This window comes from Candoia aspera, chromosome 5, assembly GCF_035149785.1.
Source record: "Candoia aspera isolate rCanAsp1 chromosome 5, rCanAsp1.hap2, whole genome shotgun sequence".
Lineage (NCBI taxonomy): Eukaryota > Metazoa > Chordata > Lepidosauria > Squamata > Boidae > Candoia > Candoia aspera.
Window position 1 is genome coordinate 114,627,778 of NC_086157.1, and position 18,921 is coordinate 114,646,698.

The window sequence follows — 18,921 nt, forward strand, 5'->3', positions numbered from 1 at the left end:
TGATCTATTGATCTATCTTCCTCACTGTTAACTTCCATAAAAACCTACAGGAGCTGCACAGACCCCTCAGGGAACTTCTTAATTACGCCAATGTGGCCGTTGTTGTTGTTTATTCGTTTAGTCGCTTCCGACTCTTCGTGACTTCATGGACCAGCCCACGCCAGAGCTTCCTGTCGGTCGTCAACACCCCCAGCTCCCCCAGGGACGAGTCCGTCACCTCTAGAATATCATCCATCCATCTTGCCCTTGGTCGGCCCCTCTTCCTTTTGCCTTCCACTCTCCCTAGCATCAGCATCTTCTCCAGGGTGTCCTGTCTTCTCATGATGTGGCCAAAGTATTTCAGTTTTGCCTTTAATATCATTCCCTCAAGTGAGCAGTCTGGCTTGATTTCCTGGAGGATGGACTGGTTGGATCTTCTTGCAGTCCAAGGCACTCTCAGAATTTTCCTCCAACACCACAGTTCAAAAGCATCGATCTTCCTTTGCTCAGCCTTCCTTATGGTCCAGCTCTCGCAGCCATATGTTACTACAGGGAACACCATTGCTTTAACTATGCGGGCCTTTGTTGTCAGTGTGATGTCTCTGCTCTTAACTATTTTATCGAGATTTGTCATTGCTCTTCTCCCAAGGATTAAGCGTCTTCTGATTTCCTGACTGCAGTCAGCATCTGCAGTAATCTTTGCACCTAGGAATACAAAGTCTTTCACTGCTTCTACATTTTCTCCCTCTATTTGCCAGTTATCAATCAAGCTGGTTGCCATAATCTTGGTTTTTTTGAGGTTTAGCTGCAAACCAGCTTTTGCACTTTCTTCTTTCACCTTCATCATAAGGCTCCTCAGTTCCTCTTCACTTTCAGCCATCAAAGTGGTATCATCTGCATATCTGAGATTGTTAATGTTTCTTCCAGAGATTTTAACTCCAGCCTTGGATTCCTCAAGGCCAGCTTGTCGCATGATGTGTTCTGCATACAAGTTGAATAGGTAGGGTGAGAGTATACAGCCCTGCCGTACTCCTTTCCCAATCTTAAACCAGTCTGTTGTTCCGTGGTCTGTTCTTACTGTTGCTACTTGGTCGTTATACAGATTCTTCAGGAGGCATACAAGATGACTTGGTATCCCCATACCACTAAGAACTTGCCACAATTTGTTATGGTCCACACAGTCAAAGGCTTTAGAATAGTCAATAAAACAGAAATAGATGTTTTTCTGAAACTCCCTGGCTTTTTCCATTATCCAGCGGATATTGGCAATTTGGTCTCTAGTTCCTCTGCCTTTTCTAAACCCAGCTTGTACGTCTGGCAATTCTCGCTCCATGAACTGCTGAAGTCTACCTTGCAGGATCTTGAGCATTACCTTACTGGCATGTGAAATGAGTGCCACTGTTCGATAGTTTGAACATTCTTTAGTGTTTCCCTTTTTTGGTATGGGGATATAAGTTGATTTTTTCCAGTCTGATGGCCATTCTTGTGTTTTCCAAATTTGCTGGCATATAGCATGCATTACCTTGACAGCATCATCTTGCAAGATTTTGAACAGTTCAGCTGGGATGCCGTCGTCTCCTGTTGCCTTGTTATTAGCAATGCTTCTTAAGGCCCACTCAACCTCACTCTTCAGGATGTCTGGCTCTAGCTCACCGACCACACTGTCAAAGCTATCCCCGATATTGTTATCCTTCCTATACAGGTTTTCTGTATATTCTTGCCACCTTTTCTTGATCTCTTCTTCTTCTGTTAGGTCCTTGCCATCTTTGTTTTTGATCATACCCATTTTTGCCTGGAATTTACCTCCAATGTTTCTAATTTTCTGGAAGAGGTCTCTTGTCCTTCCTATTCTATTGTCTTCTTCCACTTCCGCGCATTGCTTGTTTAAAAATAATTCCTTATCTCTTCTGGCTAACCTCTGGAATTTTGCATTTAATTGGGCATATCTCCCCCTATCACTGTTGCCTTTTGCTTTCCTTCTTTCTTGGGCTACTTCTAGTGTCTCAGCAGACAGCCATTTTGCCTTCTTGGTTTTCTCTTTCTTTGGGATGTATTTTGTTGCCGCCTCCTGAACAATGCTGCCAACTTCTGTCCAGAGTTCTTCCGGGACCCTATCTACTAAGTCCAGTCCCTTAAATCTATTCTTCACCTCCACTGCATATTCCTTAGGAATATTAGTGAGCTCATATCTAGCTGATCTGTGGGTCTTCCCTAATCTCTTGAGTCTGATCCTAAATTGTGCAAGAAGAAGTTCGTGATCTGAACTACAGTCAGCTCCAGGCCTTGTTTTTACCGACTGTACAGATGTCCGCCACCTTTGGCTGCAAAGGATGTAATCAATCTGATTTCGGTGTTGTCCATCTGGTGAAGTCCATGTATAAAGCCGTCTCTTAGGTTGTTGGAAGAGAGTGTTTGTTATGCAGAGTGAATTGTCTTGGCAAAATTCTATCAGCCTGTGTCCTGCTTCGTTTTGTTCTCCCAGGCCATACTTACCTGTAATTCGAGGTGTCATTTGACTGCCCACCTTAGCATTCCAGTCTCCTGTGATGAAAATAACATCTCTTTTAGGCGTGTTGTCCAGCAGGTGCTGCAGATCCTCATAGAACCGCTCTACTTCAGCTTCTTCAGCATTTGTGGTTGGGGCGTATATTTGGATCACTGTGATGTTAGATGGCTTGCCCTGAATTCGAATTGAGATCATTCTATCATTTTTTGGGTTGTATCCAAGCACTGCTTTAGCCACTTTACTATTAATTATGAAGGCTACTCCATTTCTTCTGTGGTCCTCTTGTCCGCAGTAGTAGATCTGGTGGTCATTTGATGTGAAGTGGCCCATTCCAGTCCATTTCAGTTCACTGACGCCCAGAATGTCTATCTTTAATCTTGACATCTCACCAATAACCACATCCAATTTGCCCTGGCTCATAGATCTTACATTCCAGGTTCCGATGGTGTGTTGATCCTTAGAACATCGGATTCGCCGTTCACCACCAGCACCGTCGGCCGCTAGCCGTCCTTTCGGCTTTGAGCTAGCTGCGTCATCACGTCTGGGGCTAGTTGAGCTCATCCTCTGTTCCTCCCCAGTAGCATTTTGACCATCTTCCGACCTGGGGGTCTCATCTTCCGATGGTATACCGACATATCTCTGGTTGTACTGATCCATTTAGTTTTCACGGCAAGAATACTGAGGTGGGTTGCCATTACCTTCCCCAGGGATCGCATTTAGTCTGACCTCTCTGTCATGACCTTCCCGTCTTGGGTGGCCCTTCACGGTTTAGCTCATGGCATCATTGAGGTGCTCAAGCTCCAGCACCACGACAAGGTAACGATCCTTTGCTGAAGAATGTGGCCGTAAGGCTCAAGAACTCATACTGTAAACTGCATGAATAAATCAATTTAATGATAAATACGGAAGACCTGTATAGGAAGGATAACAATATCGGGGATAGCTTTGACGGTGTGGTCAGTGAGCTAGAGCCAGACATCCTGAAGAGTGAGGTTGAGTGGGCCTTAAGAAGCATTGCTAATAACAAGGCAGCAGGAGATGACGGTATCCCAGCTGAACTGTTCAAAATCTTGCAAGATGATGCTGTGAAGGTAATGCATGCTATATGCCAGCAAATTTGGAAAACACAAGAATGGCCATCAGACTGGAAAAAATCAACTTATATCCCCATACCAAAAAAGGGGAACACTAAAGAATGTTCAAACTATCGAACAGTGGCACTCATTTCACATGCCAGTAAGGTAATGCTCAAGATCCTGCAAGGTAGACTTCAGCAGTTCATGGAGCGAGAATTGCCAGATGTACAAGCTGGGTTTAGAAAAGGCAGAGGAACTCGGGACCAAATTGCCAATATCCACTGGATAATGGAAAAAGCCAGGGAGTTTCAAAAAAATATCTATTTCTGTTTTATTGACTCTTCTAAAGCCTTTGACTGTGTGGACCATAACAAATTGTGGCAAGTTCTTAGTGGTATGGGGATACCAAGTCATCTTGTCTGCCTCCTGAGGAATCTGTATAACGACCAAGTAGCGACAGTAAGAACAGACCACGGAACAACGGACTGGTTTAAGATTGGGAAAGGAGTACGGCAGGGCTGTATCCTCTCACCCTACCTATTCAACTTGTATGCAGAACACATCATGCAACATGCTGGGCTTGAGGAATCCAAGGCTGGAGTTAAAATCGCTGGAGGAAACATTAACAATCTCAGATATGCAGATGATACCACTTTGATGGCTGAAAGCGAAGAGGAACTGAGGAGCCTTATGATGAAGGTGAAAGAAGAAAGTGCAAAAGCTGGCTTGCAGCTAAACCTCAAAAAAACCAAGATTATGCCAACCAGCTTGATTGATAACTGGCAAATAGAGGGAGAAAATGTAGAAGCAGTGAAAGACTTTGTATTCCTAGGTGCGAAGATTACTGCAGATGCTGACTGCAGTCAGGAAATCAGAAGATGCTTAATCCTTGGGAGAAGAGCAATGACAAATCTCGATAAAATAGTTAAGAGCAGAGACATCACACTGACAACAAAGGCCCGCATTGTTAAAGCAATGGTGTTCCCCGTAGTAACATATGGCTGCGAGAGCCGGACCATAAGGAAGGCTGAGAGAAGGAGGATAGATGCTTTTGAACTGTGGTGTTGGAGGAAAATTCTGAGAGTGCCTTGGACTGCAAGAAGATCAAACCAGTCCATCCTCCAGGAAATAAAGCCAGACTGCTCACTTGAAGGAATGGTATTAAAGGCCAAACTGAGATACTTTGGCCACATAATGAGAAGACAGGACACCCTGGAGAAGATGCTGATGCTAGGGAGAGTGGAAGGCAAAAGGAAGAGGGTCTGACCAAGGGCAAGATGGATGGATGATATTCTAGAGGTGACGGACTCGTCCCTGGGGGAGCTGGGGGTGTTGACGACCGACAGGAAGCTCTGGTGTGGGCTGGTCCATGAAGTCACGAAGAGTCGGAAGCGACTAAACGAATAAACAACAACAATCTTGGACGGCACTTTCGTCATCCAGCAGGCATGTCCAACAGAGTCACTTAACGGCAGCCACCGAATTCCAGAAAAGGGGGCGGGCGGGGAAGAGAAACGGGGGGGGGGTCACTAGGTGCTGCCGACTCCCCCCCCCCCGCCGGCCCCTACAAACTACAAACTTCCAGCCGGGGCCGGAGCACAGCCTTCTCGCGCGACTCCAGGCCCGGTGTACTACAGGACTCATCACCCGCAGCCACGGGATGGCAGCGGTCCTGCGTTCCCTCCGGAGAAAGCGCCGGACGTTCGTTCGTTCTGCTCGCCCCTGGTCCTTTTCGGAGTCACTCACCGCGCAGCGGAACCCTCGGAGCTCGAGACGCGTGTCAGCCGGGGGGCGGGGGCGGGGGCCGTTTCCAACGCAAGGTCGCGGGTCGGCGAAGGCAGGGGAGCAAAGGAAGCGGAGTTGCCGCCGCCTCCCGCGGGCAGCGCGGCGGAGCGGGCCAGCCGGGCGCAAAGGCTGCGGGGGCGGCCGAGCAGGCGGGACAGCTCCGGCCTGAGACCCCCCCCACGCCCCCAGGCGCCTATTAAAGGACGGAGCGGCCAGGCGGACCGATGCAGCGATGGGGAGCTTTGCAACGGGCCCCGGGAAGGCGCAGCGGCAGCCGCGGGCCGGCGGGCGCGCCCGGGACGCAGCGTGCCAAGTTGCAGAATTCAGGCCGGGGAGGGAGGGGAGGAGGGCGGGTCGGTTCCCCTCTTGCGCCCCCTCCGGCCCTCGGAGCTCCGCCCACTCAACCATTTCGCTCCCTCCCCCCCGCCGCCCCAGACTAGGAAAGCGCCCTCCAGGTCGCGCTGCGAGCGCGCGCCGGGTTTTCGTTTCGCTTTGCGTTGCGCTCCGAGGGGCGCCCGTCGGGCGGCTGGGAGGGGGCGAAGAAAGATCGGTCCGGGAACGGGAGCCGGAGGGAACCTGGAACCCCGCTTCCATCAAGGAGAAAGGCTTCTACTAACGGCCGGCCCGCTCCGACACGGCCACGCCAAGGGAGAAAGTGGGAGCGCCCTGCGCGTCCGCTGCCAACCTCCGTGACGTCAGAATGACGGCACCGGGGTAGAACTACCGCAACTTTGCGGAGTTTTGCGCACAGATACCCACGGGGTGGAGTTCGCGTTGCACATCCATGCTTCACCGCAGACCCCTCCCCCCAGGCTTCTATGCAGTACTGCATGCTGTTCTCTTTGGGGTTAAGACCCCCACCCAGAATGTTTTATTTCCAACGTGCCCCCCCCCACAAGGGTGTGGTCTAAGCAGAAGAAAACCAATTTGCAAATTTAAACAGCAGTCAGACATGCAGAAAAAGAATAGCATTGATATATACAAGACAGCAAGATTTACGGTCCCAGGGAAAATAATGCTACACAACTGTAAAAATTTAATTCTTTGGTAGGGGTGTAAGAATGCTATTGCCCATCTTGGCACCTGCTCACAGCACTTCGACCCAGCCTCTGCTTCCTGAATAAAGAGGTTTTCAACTCCCCTGAGATGTATCCAAGGATCTGTGAAGGGAGTGTGTGGAGGGAATGCTGTAACTGAGGGCCCCAATGCTGACATGGATGCAAAGAAGTTGGAGCAACAGGCAAAGAGGGACAGCTTGAGAGAAGGCCCTGCCCTGTTGATCAGGTGGGAAAAATAAGAATACAGGTAGTCCTCGCTTAACAACCACAATTGGGACCAGAATTTCAGTTGCTGAGCAAAGTGGTCATTAAGTGAGTCCAACCGGATTTTACGACCTTTGTAGTGGTGGTGAAGTGAATCACCGCGGGCATTAAGTGAACCACATGGCTGTTAAGTGAATCACATGGTTCCCCATTGATTTTGCTTGCCAGAAGCCAGCTGGGAAAGTAGAAAATGGCGATCACGTGACTGCAGGATGCTGCAACAGTAATTAATATGAACTGGTTGCCAAGTGCCCAAATCATGATCATGTGACCGCAGGGACACTGCGATGGCTGTGAGTGTGAGGATCGGTCATAAATAGTTTTTTTCAGAACCGTTGTAAGTCCAAACTGTCACTAAATGCATGGTTGTTAAGTGAGGACTACCTGTATAGCAAGAGAGGAGCTGGACAGGAAGAAGGGAAACGGCTTACTGCAGGGCCTGAGGTGCTGGTGTAAATATTATGGACTCTGATAAAGGCCTGGAAGAAGAGGAAAGAAACACACGCGCAAAAGAACAAGAAAGCCAGCAAAGAACAAAGCCAGCCCTCTGAGGACACAGGGAGTGAACAAAGGATCCTTAGTGTGCTGTCTTGTGATTTAGGGTGGATTACTTGCTCACCCTCGATTCCGTGGAGATTATTATGCCACTGAAAAGTGCATGAGTGTATCTCCATATAAACTCCCAACCGCTGACCATGGTGCGTTTCCAAGAATCTCACCCTTGGCCGTTCACAACCAATGGAGCGATGCAAGTGGAGATAGCCTTAATGTGTGCAAAGGAAGGTTGAATGGCCATAAGTGAGTAGGGGCACCAAAAATAGGTGGTCTGCAAGAAAGAGATGTCAAAGAGGTCAAGATGACTCAAGCCCCACCCTTCTTTATATTTGCTATGGCCACCAGACTTACAAGTTTTGACACATGCCATCCCTGGGAACAGCCCTGGCCAAGAGCCAGAAGTGGGCTCTGGTGCTAATAGGGAGTCAGTGTAAAGCCCTGCAGGATGAAATGGTGGTGAAATGGAGAAAGTCCAGAACAATAATTATTATTTTATTGAAAGTATATGCTACCCAACTCCCAATGACTCTGGGTGGTGTTCTGCAAAACTGGAGACCAGGGTCAGTGGTCAGAGAGAAGACAAAGGAAGACCCACCCTTGCATAGGCGTTACCGGTAGACCTCGACTTACCACCACAATTGAGACCAGAACTTCCATCGCTAAGTGAGGCAGTCATTAAGTGAGTCATGCCCGATTTTTGCTGCAGTCATTAAGCAAATCACGGCGATTGTAAAGTGAATCACATGGTTGTTAAGTGAATCCAGCTTCCCCCATTGACTTTGCTTGTCGGAAGCTGGCTGGGAAGGTCATAAATGGAGATCACGTGACCCCAGGATGCTGCAACTGTCATAAATACATGCTGGTTGCCAAGCGCCTGAATTTTGATGACATGACCTCAGGGATGCTGCGATGGTCGTAAGTGTGAGGACTGGTCATAAGTAACTTTTTTCAGTGTTGTTGTGACTTTGAATGGTTGCTAAATGAATGGTCATAAGTCAAGGACTACCTGTATGCAAAATGCAGAAAAGCAATAAGAAACAGTAAGGCAAAGAAATTGAGGCATGAGGTCAGGAAAATAAAAGGAAATGTAGCTAAATCTGGTTTTTACCAACAATAGCTCTCTATAGGGTTCCATCACTGCAAACCCTCCTTGTTTCCACCAAGTCTATCCACTGCTTCATACGTTGTCTTTCTTTAAACTTCTCAGCTCTCTGTCTTTCAGGGTCTCATCCGTCCATTTTTCCTATGCATCCCACGGAATGGTCCTTCGGAGATACATATTTGGACAAAGGTCTGTGGCTCTCCTGAGAGGGTGATAACCCTATGGCCAAACCAAAAACTGAGATAAAATGTTGGTTTCCAAGACTGAGAGGCTTCCAGCTTCAAAGGACAGAAGTGAAAGGTGCCTGAGAAGCCAACATGATGCAGATGTCGGGTTCTCAATTGTTCTTGGGCACACATGTTGAGAGCGCTGGAAAGCGTTTGGCCTGAGAGATCTGAAAAAACACCAGGCATTTCTGTAAAAATAAGTGTATTTACAGAAAGCACAAAAACATAAACAGTTTCATATCCAGATATCCTGGATAGGCACAAAAGCTTTATAAGCTCATACACGCACACACGCTCTGAGTAGAAACTAGCTGGGAGAAGGAGCTGCTGCTGCTGCTGGGCTAAACAGAAAGCTAAAAAACTTCCTGGTGGCAAGCTTCCCCTTAGGCAATGAGCAGCTTTATCTTATTTGGTCATTCTTTTCACAACCCAACCTGAGGATACTTAGGTTTGACCTTCTGACTCTGCCAGAGTGATTTGTTACCATAGTAACTTAATTCCTCTACAGCCAAATTTCTGGCAGGAAAAAAAACAAACAAATACCAACAACACAGTATGGCGGCCATGTATCTTGCAAGGTCCTTGGGAAGATGCTTCCGATGCGGGCCAGTGAGATTCAGAAGCAACAAAAAGCCCTCTGCTTGGAGCTGTCCGTCTGGAGAGCATAGAAATGGCTTGTTTTCTGCACTCCTGCTAATGGGGTAAAAAGGCTTGCGAGGCATGGTGATGAACTTGGTGGAAAAAGAGTCTGGGAGTTCTTCCTTTCCATATATGGGTGAAAAAGATCCAGGAGCTTAATTCTGGGCAGCAAGAATTTTGAGGGGAATGAAGATGCTTTCTTTGTGTTCTTCGGCAGTTCAGGATATATTGAAAAACTGGAAGGCTATCTCTTCATAGAAGGATGACTGTCTACACTGAAGCAGGCAGGCGAACAGAAGCCAGTCTTCAGAGAGCACCAGTTCAACCGGTTCAGAGAGCCTCTTCTACTGGAATTCACCAGTATTTGCTCCCGGCAGCTTCCTCTGACAGGTTTGATACATTTATAAATATAGCTCTACCACCCACCCAGAGAGAGAAAAAAGGGCCAGGAAATCTCTTATCATTGCATCATTAATAAATGTTTCACGGAAAGCCTACAGTTTAATCCTCCCCTCGTGCTAATCGGTCCCACAGGCGTGGGCACGGCCTGCAGGGGGTGAATTGTTTCCTGCAGAGTGTCCACCCTGAGCGTTCAGGAGTTTCGCACCGCTGAAAAGCCGGAAGGCGATCTCTTCGTAGCTCACAGACGCTCCGCATTCGAACAAGCAGCCGAAGAAGAGCGAAGGGCCTTCCCCTCCGCACACGGCCAGGTCGGAGTAGCCGCTGGGCCCCTCGTTCAAGATCCAGGGGGGGTTCCAGGAGCCTTCCTCCAGCGGGCAGGTGTTCAGGTGGACGCCCAGATCAACACGCTTCTTTTGGTTGGTTGGATGGGAGAAGATCAGCCACGACTTGGGGCTTTTTGAGGAGGCAAAGGGAGACTGGGCCCCCAACTCTAGCGCAGGGAAACTCACCACACTGCCTTGACAGCCATGAGAAGTCTCCTGCAGCTTCTGGGACCGGAAGGAGTCTTCAAAGAGGCGCCCACCATCTCTGCTGAAGGCCTCAACCCGGTATCTGTCAGGACTGCGGGCATTGCAGTATAACACTGGGCTAGCACTCTGGCCCACCAGTTCGGCAATTTGGCACTCTGAAGCCTGCAGTGTTTTGAGCAGCTGGCCCTTCAGCCAAGTCCTCCCACCGTCATCGCTGTAGAAGGTGAAGGAGTGAGGTCTGGTGGAACAGCGGAGTGGGTGCCCACAGAAACGTTTGTGGATGTAGTAAGCGTAGGCTGGGATGACCAGCCGCCCAGAACTCAGTTGCACCCCGTGGCCTGGTCCCACAGCAAAAGTGGCCCAGTTTCTCACGTCATCTCCAATCACCTGCTCCGTCAAGTCTGTCATGGGGCTCCACGTGCATCCACCATCTTTGCTGAAGATGTAGCCCAGCCTGGCCGCGTTCCTCCCTGTCTGGATCTGATGCCCTTCTGAAACATTGTCTTCCACACAGATGAAGAACAAGAAAATGGTGCCTTCCTTTGCGTCATACACTGGACACGGGTTCATGGTGCGATATTTGGGCTGTGCAGCTGTCTCCAGAGTCTGCTGGGGACCCCACTAGAACAAGAGAAGGATCGTGTGTGTTTCTGGGGTACAGCTAGAGTACAATAATACCCTTAGCAGGTGCTTACTGATGTAGCCTCTGTTGTCACACAGAAGCTGGTCCTAAGTTCAAATAATTGATTCCCTCTGACAAGTCCCACACAGGATCCTTTCCAACTCCTATAGATCCCTTGAGTTGTCCAACAAGAATATCTCACCTCTATTTGTGAACTTGTTCTAGCTTTTATTTACATCACTGAAAACAGCCCACAAACAGCCCTAAGTTGTTGAGCTCAATAGGATAGATCCTTCTGCCGGGGAGCATCCTCAGAGCTAGTCTACTACGGACTCAGCAGTTTCCTTATAGAAGCAGCCCAATTCTAGGATGCAGTGGACTCCCCCCATTCCTGGGTCAGATGTCCCTGCACACAAGATCAGGTCCCCTGCCACTTCCCCAAATCCTGAGCTAACAGAATGAGACAGTGGCCTCACCCCGGACTTGGTTTTCTTGTCAGAGCAGTGGCAACGTGATCTGAGGGGAGGGTTACATCTCTCCCCATTGTCATGGCCAGACCACGCCCTGGTGGCCCTGAGATTCTCCTATGCTGCCCCCCTCCGCAGGGAGGCAGGACCCATTCGATTGGTCTGCCCCCAGCGACTGATGGACCCAGTGAGGTTTCAGAGGGAGCTGGAGGTTATATCCAAGGATCTGCTGCATGGTCCAGCGGAGGCCCTGGCCGCTGCCTGGAACAGGGAGGCGGCCGGGGCCTTGGACAGGATCGCGCCTGTGCAACCTCTCTTACCCCATCGAACCTGACATTCCCCGTGGTTCACGGAGGAGCTGAGGGTTCTGAAGAGGATTAAGAGACGCCTAGAGCACCGCTGGAGGAAGACAAAGACCGAATCTGACCGAACACAAGCTAGAGCCGCTATTAAGGCCTACCTGGTGGCAGTAAGAGCGGCGAAGCACCAATACTTCTCAGCCCTTATCGCGTCCACAGAATGACGCCCGACGGCCCTGTTTAAAATCACTTAATCCCTTTTGGGGATGGTGGGCCTAGTGACCCACCTACAGGGCCGTGTGGAGGAGTTTTCAGAGCATCTGCAGGATAAAATCACTTGGATCCACTCTATGCTAGACTCCAAGCATGAGGCATGGTCCGTGGAGATACCAAGGGAGCGGACTTACCTAGTTATCTGGGAACAGTTTGATCCTGTTGGACCCGAGGAAGTAGACAGGGTCCTCCAGACTGTAAATGCCACCACTTGCCAATTAGATCCATGTCTCCTGGCTGGTGAAGGCAGCTCGGGAGGTGATGGGTGGGTGGATCCAGGCACTGGTGAATTCATCCTTGGGAGAGGGTGTGTTCCCGGCTGCTTTTAAGGATGCTCTGGTGCACCCCCTCAAGAAACCGTCACTGAACCCCACCATGCTAGACAATTTTCATCCAGTCTCCCACCTCCCCTTTTTAGGGAAGGTGGTTGAGAAAGTGGTGGCTTTGCAGCTCCAGAGGATTCTGGAGGAAACGGATTATCTGGACCCCTTCCAGTCAGGTTTCAGGCCCAGATATGGGACAGAGACTGCATTGGTCGCACTTATGGATGACCTCTGGCAGGAGCAGGATGGAGGCAGTGTGTCCATCCTTGCTCTTCTTGACCCCTCAGCGGCTTTCAATACCATCGACCATGGTATCCTTTTGGGACAGCTCAGGGAGTTGTGGGTGGGCAGCATGGTCTTGCGCTGGTTCACCTCCTTCCTCCAGAGCTGGTCCCAGTTGGTGGTGATAGTGGGGGAGAGATCTAACCCTTGACCCCTCCATTGTGGGATGCCGCAGGGTTCGGTTCTCTCTCCTCTCCTATTCAACATCTACATGAAACCGCTGGGCGAGATCATCCGTCACCACGGGATGAGGTATCATCAATATGCTGATGATACTCAACTGTAGATCTCCATCCCAGGTGAAGTAAGTGATGATGTGACCTCCCTGTCCAGGTGCCTGGAGGCTGTGGGGGTCTGGATGGGGAATAACAGGATTCGGCTGAACCCTGGTAAGACGGAGTGGCTGTGCATTAAGGGCTCTTCCATATCCAGAATTTTGTCATCTTTGGCTCTGGATTGGGTTGCACTGCCCCAGACAGACCCGGTGCATAACCTGGGGGTCCTCATGGACTCACGGCTCCTGCTCAAAGAGCAGGTGGCAGCCGTGGCCAGGAGGGCCTCTGCGCAGCTTCGTATTGTGCACCAGTTACGCCCGTTCCTGGATCAGGAAGCCCTCTGGTCAATCACTCATGCCCTGGTCATCTCCCACATAGACTATTGCAATGCGCTTTACATGGGGCTACCTTTGAAGAGTATCGAGAAGCTTCAACTGGTCCAGAATGCGGCTGCGTGGGCAGTTATTGGTGCCCCAAGATTGGCACATGTGACACCACTCCTGTGCGAGCTGCACTGGGTGCCGGTTTGCTTCTGGGTCCAATTCAAGGTGTTGGTTATCACCTTTAGAGCCCTACATGGCATGGGGCCAGGTTACCTGACCGCCTCTTCCCTGCTTCATCAGCCCATCCCACCCGATCTTGCAGAGAGGGCATGCTAAGGACCCATAGGCAAGGGAATTGCACCTGGCGGGGTCCAGGAGGTGGGCCTTCTCTGCAGTAGTGCCCGCCCTTTGGAACATCTTGCCCCTGGAGGTGAGGCTAGCCCCATCGCTCCTGGCCTTCTGGAGAAACTTGAAGACCTGGCTCTGCCACCTGGCCTGGGGTGGGGAGGAGAGGAGTCATGCCTGGGGTTGCCTAGTGCCTTGAAGTACCCCTTCCATGTGAAGACTGAAAGAGATACAGCCATCTGGACTTTATATTATTAATAATATGTAATTTTATAATGTAGTTTATATATTTATTGTTTTACTGAGTATTTTGTTGTAAACCGCCCAGAGTCCCTCTGGTGGGAGGAGATGGCCGGTGACAAATGTGATAGACAGATAGACAGATAGATAGATAGATAAATAATTGCAGCCTTCCTCAACCTAGTTGCCCTCCAGATGAGTTGGAGTTCAACTCCCACCATCCCCAGCCTGTATAATGATTACTGAACAGTACAGCTGGATCAAAATCCATTGCCAGACTCTGAATCCTCATCTTCAACTAAAATTTGATGCTTTCCAAGGTCTGAGGAGGCCTTTTTAGAACCTAATGAAAGGACCTGTGAAGTTCCCTTACAAAACCACTGCAAATGGGGCCAAATTCTCCAAAGGAATGATAAAAACCAGAACAGGACAGGCAGATGCTTTGTCAAAATGGATTTGCCTAGCAGGGGAGATAGAGAATACTCAATACCAATTCCATAGGCAGCTCTGAGCGCAAGCAACAGGGAAGAATACCGGAGCCCCAGGGCAGTTTCCCTCCGCCCAGCGAAAGCTATTCCGGGACAGAGAGGACCTGAAAGACCACACATGGAAAAGAGGCAGCTGTTTCCAGTGTGGGAAAGACACCCACCAAGCAGCAGAATGCCCACGCAGGGAGTCCGATGCACCTAAAGGAGGAACCAAGCCGACTAAGACCCCACCAACCAGATGCAAAGTGACAGCTGTGATAGCGCTGGCACAAAAGGATCCAGACGTGAAGTCCTTGATGGAGTCAAGCGAAGACTCCGAGCAGGAGGAACAGAAACTGGCGAGAAACGACTTTCACCTGTTCTAGATCGCGACCGTGAGCAGGTGGAAAATCTTGGGTGCAACATGTCTACTTCGGAGGAAGATGACAAAGAAGACCCTTTGGTGAGTGATGATTGCCCCACCTTGTTGATGAGAGTAGAGCTAAAAAACCTAAGAACCTGGCACAAAGCCAATTTGACAGCGATGTTAGACTCGGGGTGCACAAAATGCTTTATACACCCTGCCTTAATTGACACGCTGAGCCTCCAGACTAAAAGACTTAAGCACCCAACTATTTTCACCCAGATGGATGGTTCCGTTGCTCATGGGGTCCCGCTGAATTCTGAAGTGAGACTGTAGCCATGAGGTTGGGGGTGTATAAGGAAACCTTGCAGTTCATTGCGGCCCCTATCGCCAACTATTCCATCATCCTGGGGCTCCCGTGGCTAAAGAGTAGAAAACCACAAATCGCCTGGGAGTCTGGCACCTTACTGTTTAACGATGGTGCTGGCAAACTCTCGACTGTGCCACAAAATGGGCAGAATGTAGCCGGGATACTCCTCAACCAGATCCCAATGAGAAAACCTGATGCACAATCAGGCATTCCACCCAAATATGCCAACTTTCTTGACATGTTCGATGAAAGAGAATGTGACCAATTACCTCCGCACAGAAAAACTGATTGTGCCATTGAAATTGACCCAAAGGCTAAATTACCCAAACCAAAAAATGTATGCTATGACAGAGACTGAGAAAAAGGTCCTCAGAGAATTCATAGATAAAAACTTGGAGAGAGGTTTCATTGAGCCTGCTAATTCACCTCTAGCAGCCCCAGTCCTTTTCCGCACAAAGAAGGATGGCTCTCTTAGACTCTGTACAGATTACTGTGGAATAAATGCTATCTCAATAAGCAATCAATACCCTCTCCCCTTAATGAAAGACATGCTAGCACACCTATTGAAAGGCAAGGTGTTCACCAAACTTGATCTCAGGGAAGCCTACTTTAGAATTCGAATTTGGGAGGGAGATGAATGGAAAACTGCTTTCAACTGCCCTTTGGGTTCTTACCAATACGAAGTGCTCCCATTTGGATTGTCAGGGGCTCCTGGAGTATTTATGCAATACATCAATGAGGTCCTCCATGAGCATTTGTACAAGGGGGTTTTAGTATATTTAGATGACATTTTAATTTATTCTGACAACTTCAAAGACCACGTTCAACTTTTTAAAAAGGTCTTGCGAAAACTGAGGGATGCCAAACTGTATGCTAAGCTCTCTAAGTGTGACTTTCACAAGTCCCAGCTGGACTATTTGGGCTATCGTATTTCTGCAAATGGCATTGAGATGGATCCTGCCAAAGTCCAAGATATAATGGGGTGGAACCCCCTTGTACAAGGAGGCAACTTCAAAGTTTTTTAGGTTTCGCCAACTTTTACATAAATTTTATTCCCCAATTTGTGCAAATTGCTTTGCCCCTTACTGACTTACTGAAAACTAGGGGGATGGGGGAGACATGAAAGTTACCTTCCCGGGGGCTAAGCTTGCCTGGACATCTGATTGTCAAACTGCTTTCGACTGTTTAAAGCTTCTTTTCACAAAGGAACCCATTCTAGCCCACCCAGACCCAAGCCGCCCATTTATTGTACAGGTGGATGCCTCTGACTCAGCTGTTGGGGCCATCTTGGTTCAAAAAGATGAAACCAGCTTCCCCCACCCATGCGCATACCTCTCCCACAAATTCTCAGATTCTGAGCGCAACTGGCCTATTTGGGAGAAAGAACCTTTTGCTGTTAAGACAGCTCTCACACATTGGAGGCATTTGCTAGAGGGTGCTAAAAGTCCCTTTGAGGTTTGGACTGATCACAAAAACCTCCAGGCTTTACAAACTCCCAGAAAGTTGAATGGCAAACAAATCCGCAGGGCTCAATTTTTTAGCCGTTTTAATTTCACCCTCAATTTCCTCCCTGGGAAAAGGAACTTTCTGGCTGATGTACTTTCTCACCCCCCGCAATATAACACTGCCCACACCGAAATTGTAGATGCCGTTTTCTCTCAGAAACAGCTTGGAATGGCTTGCATAACGCACAAACAAGCAGTAGCCGAGAAAATGAAAGTGCAGGCAGACCTAAAAGAGAAACTGCTGCAGGTGCTCCCTAATGATCCCTGGCTACAAGGTAACAAAGCCCAATTAACTGAAATTGACAACGTCTGGTATTTCAACAGCAAAATCTATGTGCCTGAGTCTCTTCGCCAGACAATTTTACATCGTTCCCATGATATTAAATCTGCAGGGCGTTTTGCTTTCACAATGACTCTCCACTTGGTGAGGCATCAATTTTGGTGGCCCTCCCTTTGTGTTGATGTACAGTCCTACGTCACCTCATGCCATGTCTGTGCCCAAGCAAAGAGGAAGGGAGGTAAACCACAAGGACTTTTACAACCAGTTGCTTCCCCCAAAGCTCCATGGAAAGACATCACTGTGGATTTTATAGTGGATTTACCTGAGAGTAAAAACAAAACTTATTTGGACTGTTACTGATTTATTCTCCAAACAGGCTCATTTTATACCTTGCGACAAAATCCCAACCGCTGAACAATTAGCAAAGCTATTTCTCACTCACATCTACAAAATCCACGGCTGTCCCATGTGTGTGATTTCTGACAGAGGCGTCCAATTTACTTCCAAATTTTGGCGGGCATTTTTAAAATTTATTGGGGTCCAGCAATCCCTCAGCTCGTCGAGCCATCCTCAGACAGATGGAGCAACTGAATGGGCTCAGTCTACTCTAGAGCAATTCTTACATTGTTATATCAGCTTTCAACAGGATGACTGGGTGGACCTCCTCCCTTTTGCTGAGGTTGCTTATAATAATGCAGTCTACCAGAGCACTGGCGTTTCCCCTTTTCACATTGTTTATGCCCAGGATTTCATTCCCATTCCAGAACTTCAATTGCAATCTTTGCCTGATTCCTCAGTGGCTGACTGGGCTATCCAGATCGCCACAAATTGGCCTGTCATCCGCCAGGCATTGGATCATACACATGACACTCACAAAAAGTTTGCTGATTGCCACAGGCGCCCAGAATGGAAATTTAAAGTTGGGGACTTGGTGTATTGGCCACTAAATTCTTACACTCCCAACAACCTTCTAAGAAGGTTGCCCCTAAATTTGTTGGACCTTTTCCAATCACCAAAATCATTAATCCTGTGGCTGTACAATTTCAATTACCTCCCACTCTTAAGCGACTCCATCCTGTTTTTCATTGCAGCTTGCTTAAACCTGCCCCGGAATGTTCTAAGTGGCACCAGCCTGCAGCAACCCCTCCACCTATCATGATCAATGGCCATCAACACTTCGAAGTTAAAGACAATCTGGACTGTAATTTTTTTAGCAAATCTCTCCAGTATTTAATTCAATGGAAACATTTTCCAGATCCTGAGTGGGTTGATGCATGTCATGTTAATGCTCCTATTTTAACTAAAAAAATTCATTCCAGATATCCTGCAAAGCCCTCACCTTACTGAACCTGTGCTTATTTTGCCTCCAGTCATTGTTGTTTTATCACTTTCTATTGTTTCTCTTTATCTGTCTTGGGGGGTGGTATGTCAGATCCCCCCGATCAAAGGATTCACAGAACCCCTTATCGGAGGATCTGCCATAATTTCCTTGTGAATGGTGTAGACTCTGTGTCGCCAGATGGGAGGGGTGTGAGGTTAGAGTGTGAAGTGGATTATTATGGCTATGGAAAACATCAAGGACAATGAATTGAGATACACCAGGAACACCACCTGGATGGGAGGGGGAGTGACATGCTTTCGTGGGAAAGGGAACAAACTAAGGGAATGTAGTTTTAAATCTAGGTTTGAGCGGGAACTCTCCATTCGCAGCTTTACTTCTGTACCATTCAGTTCGCTTCATTAAGCAGTTAAAGGAATCCCAGCCTCTTGACTGTGATTGTGTGAATGCACGAATGATCAGGTGCTGACATGCTTTTTCATACCACTTACCTGGACTGAAGTTCCTTCTTTCAGCCCTTGCTTCATCACGAGAAGCTTTGCATCAATATCACTGGGTGCTGACCGTTGCTCCGCAAAGGCTAAGAAAGCCGATTCAGAGGGAAGGTATAGCAGGGCTGGGATGCGGTAGGTAAGCCCATTTGGTGCTTGCTGGTGAAATACAGTTACCTTCTCAAACCTGAGTTTAGCCTCAGCCATCCTGTAGCTGAAGGAGGAGAGGGGGATTAATTAAAATCACTTTATGAAAGATGAGAACTTGAAGTTCCAGATCAACCAGCTCATAACAAGCAATGCCATTATCAGCAGAATCTCTTCAGATGGGTGGGATGAGCTAAAGAGCTTGGAAATTGCAATACTGAATGCGGATTTAACAAAATAAACTCTAAATTAAAGTTTAAAAAAACCCTAAAGACTGTGCCCCTTAAATCTTCCAAGGTATATACACACAATGCATATCACTGTTAGTGTAATGTGTCTAACCCTAACTTCTATCTTGTATCCCAAATGTACATTAGGGCAGTTTT

At 48.4% G+C, this 18,921-nt stretch overlaps 2 protein-coding genes across 2 annotated transcripts in view; one reads left to right on the forward strand and one right to left on the reverse strand.

Moving 5' to 3' along the window:
- Window positions 1-18,921, forward strand: part of PPME1 (protein phosphatase methylesterase 1) — a 170,904-nt gene that overhangs the window by 79,781 nt on the left and 72,202 nt on the right. The gene's annotated exons all lie outside the window — the stretch shown is intronic.
- Window positions 9,515-18,774, reverse strand: LOC134499326 (sialidase-3-like). Its single transcript, XM_063306002.1, has 2 exons — window positions 18,389-18,774; window positions 9,515-10,744 (listed from the first exon to the last, which is right to left on the reverse strand). The coding sequence occupies exons 1-2, from the start codon at window positions 18,593-18,595 to the stop codon at window positions 9,710-9,712; spliced, it is 1,242 nt and encodes a 413-aa protein (XP_063162072.1). The 5' UTR covers window positions 18,596-18,774; the 3' UTR covers window positions 9,515-9,709.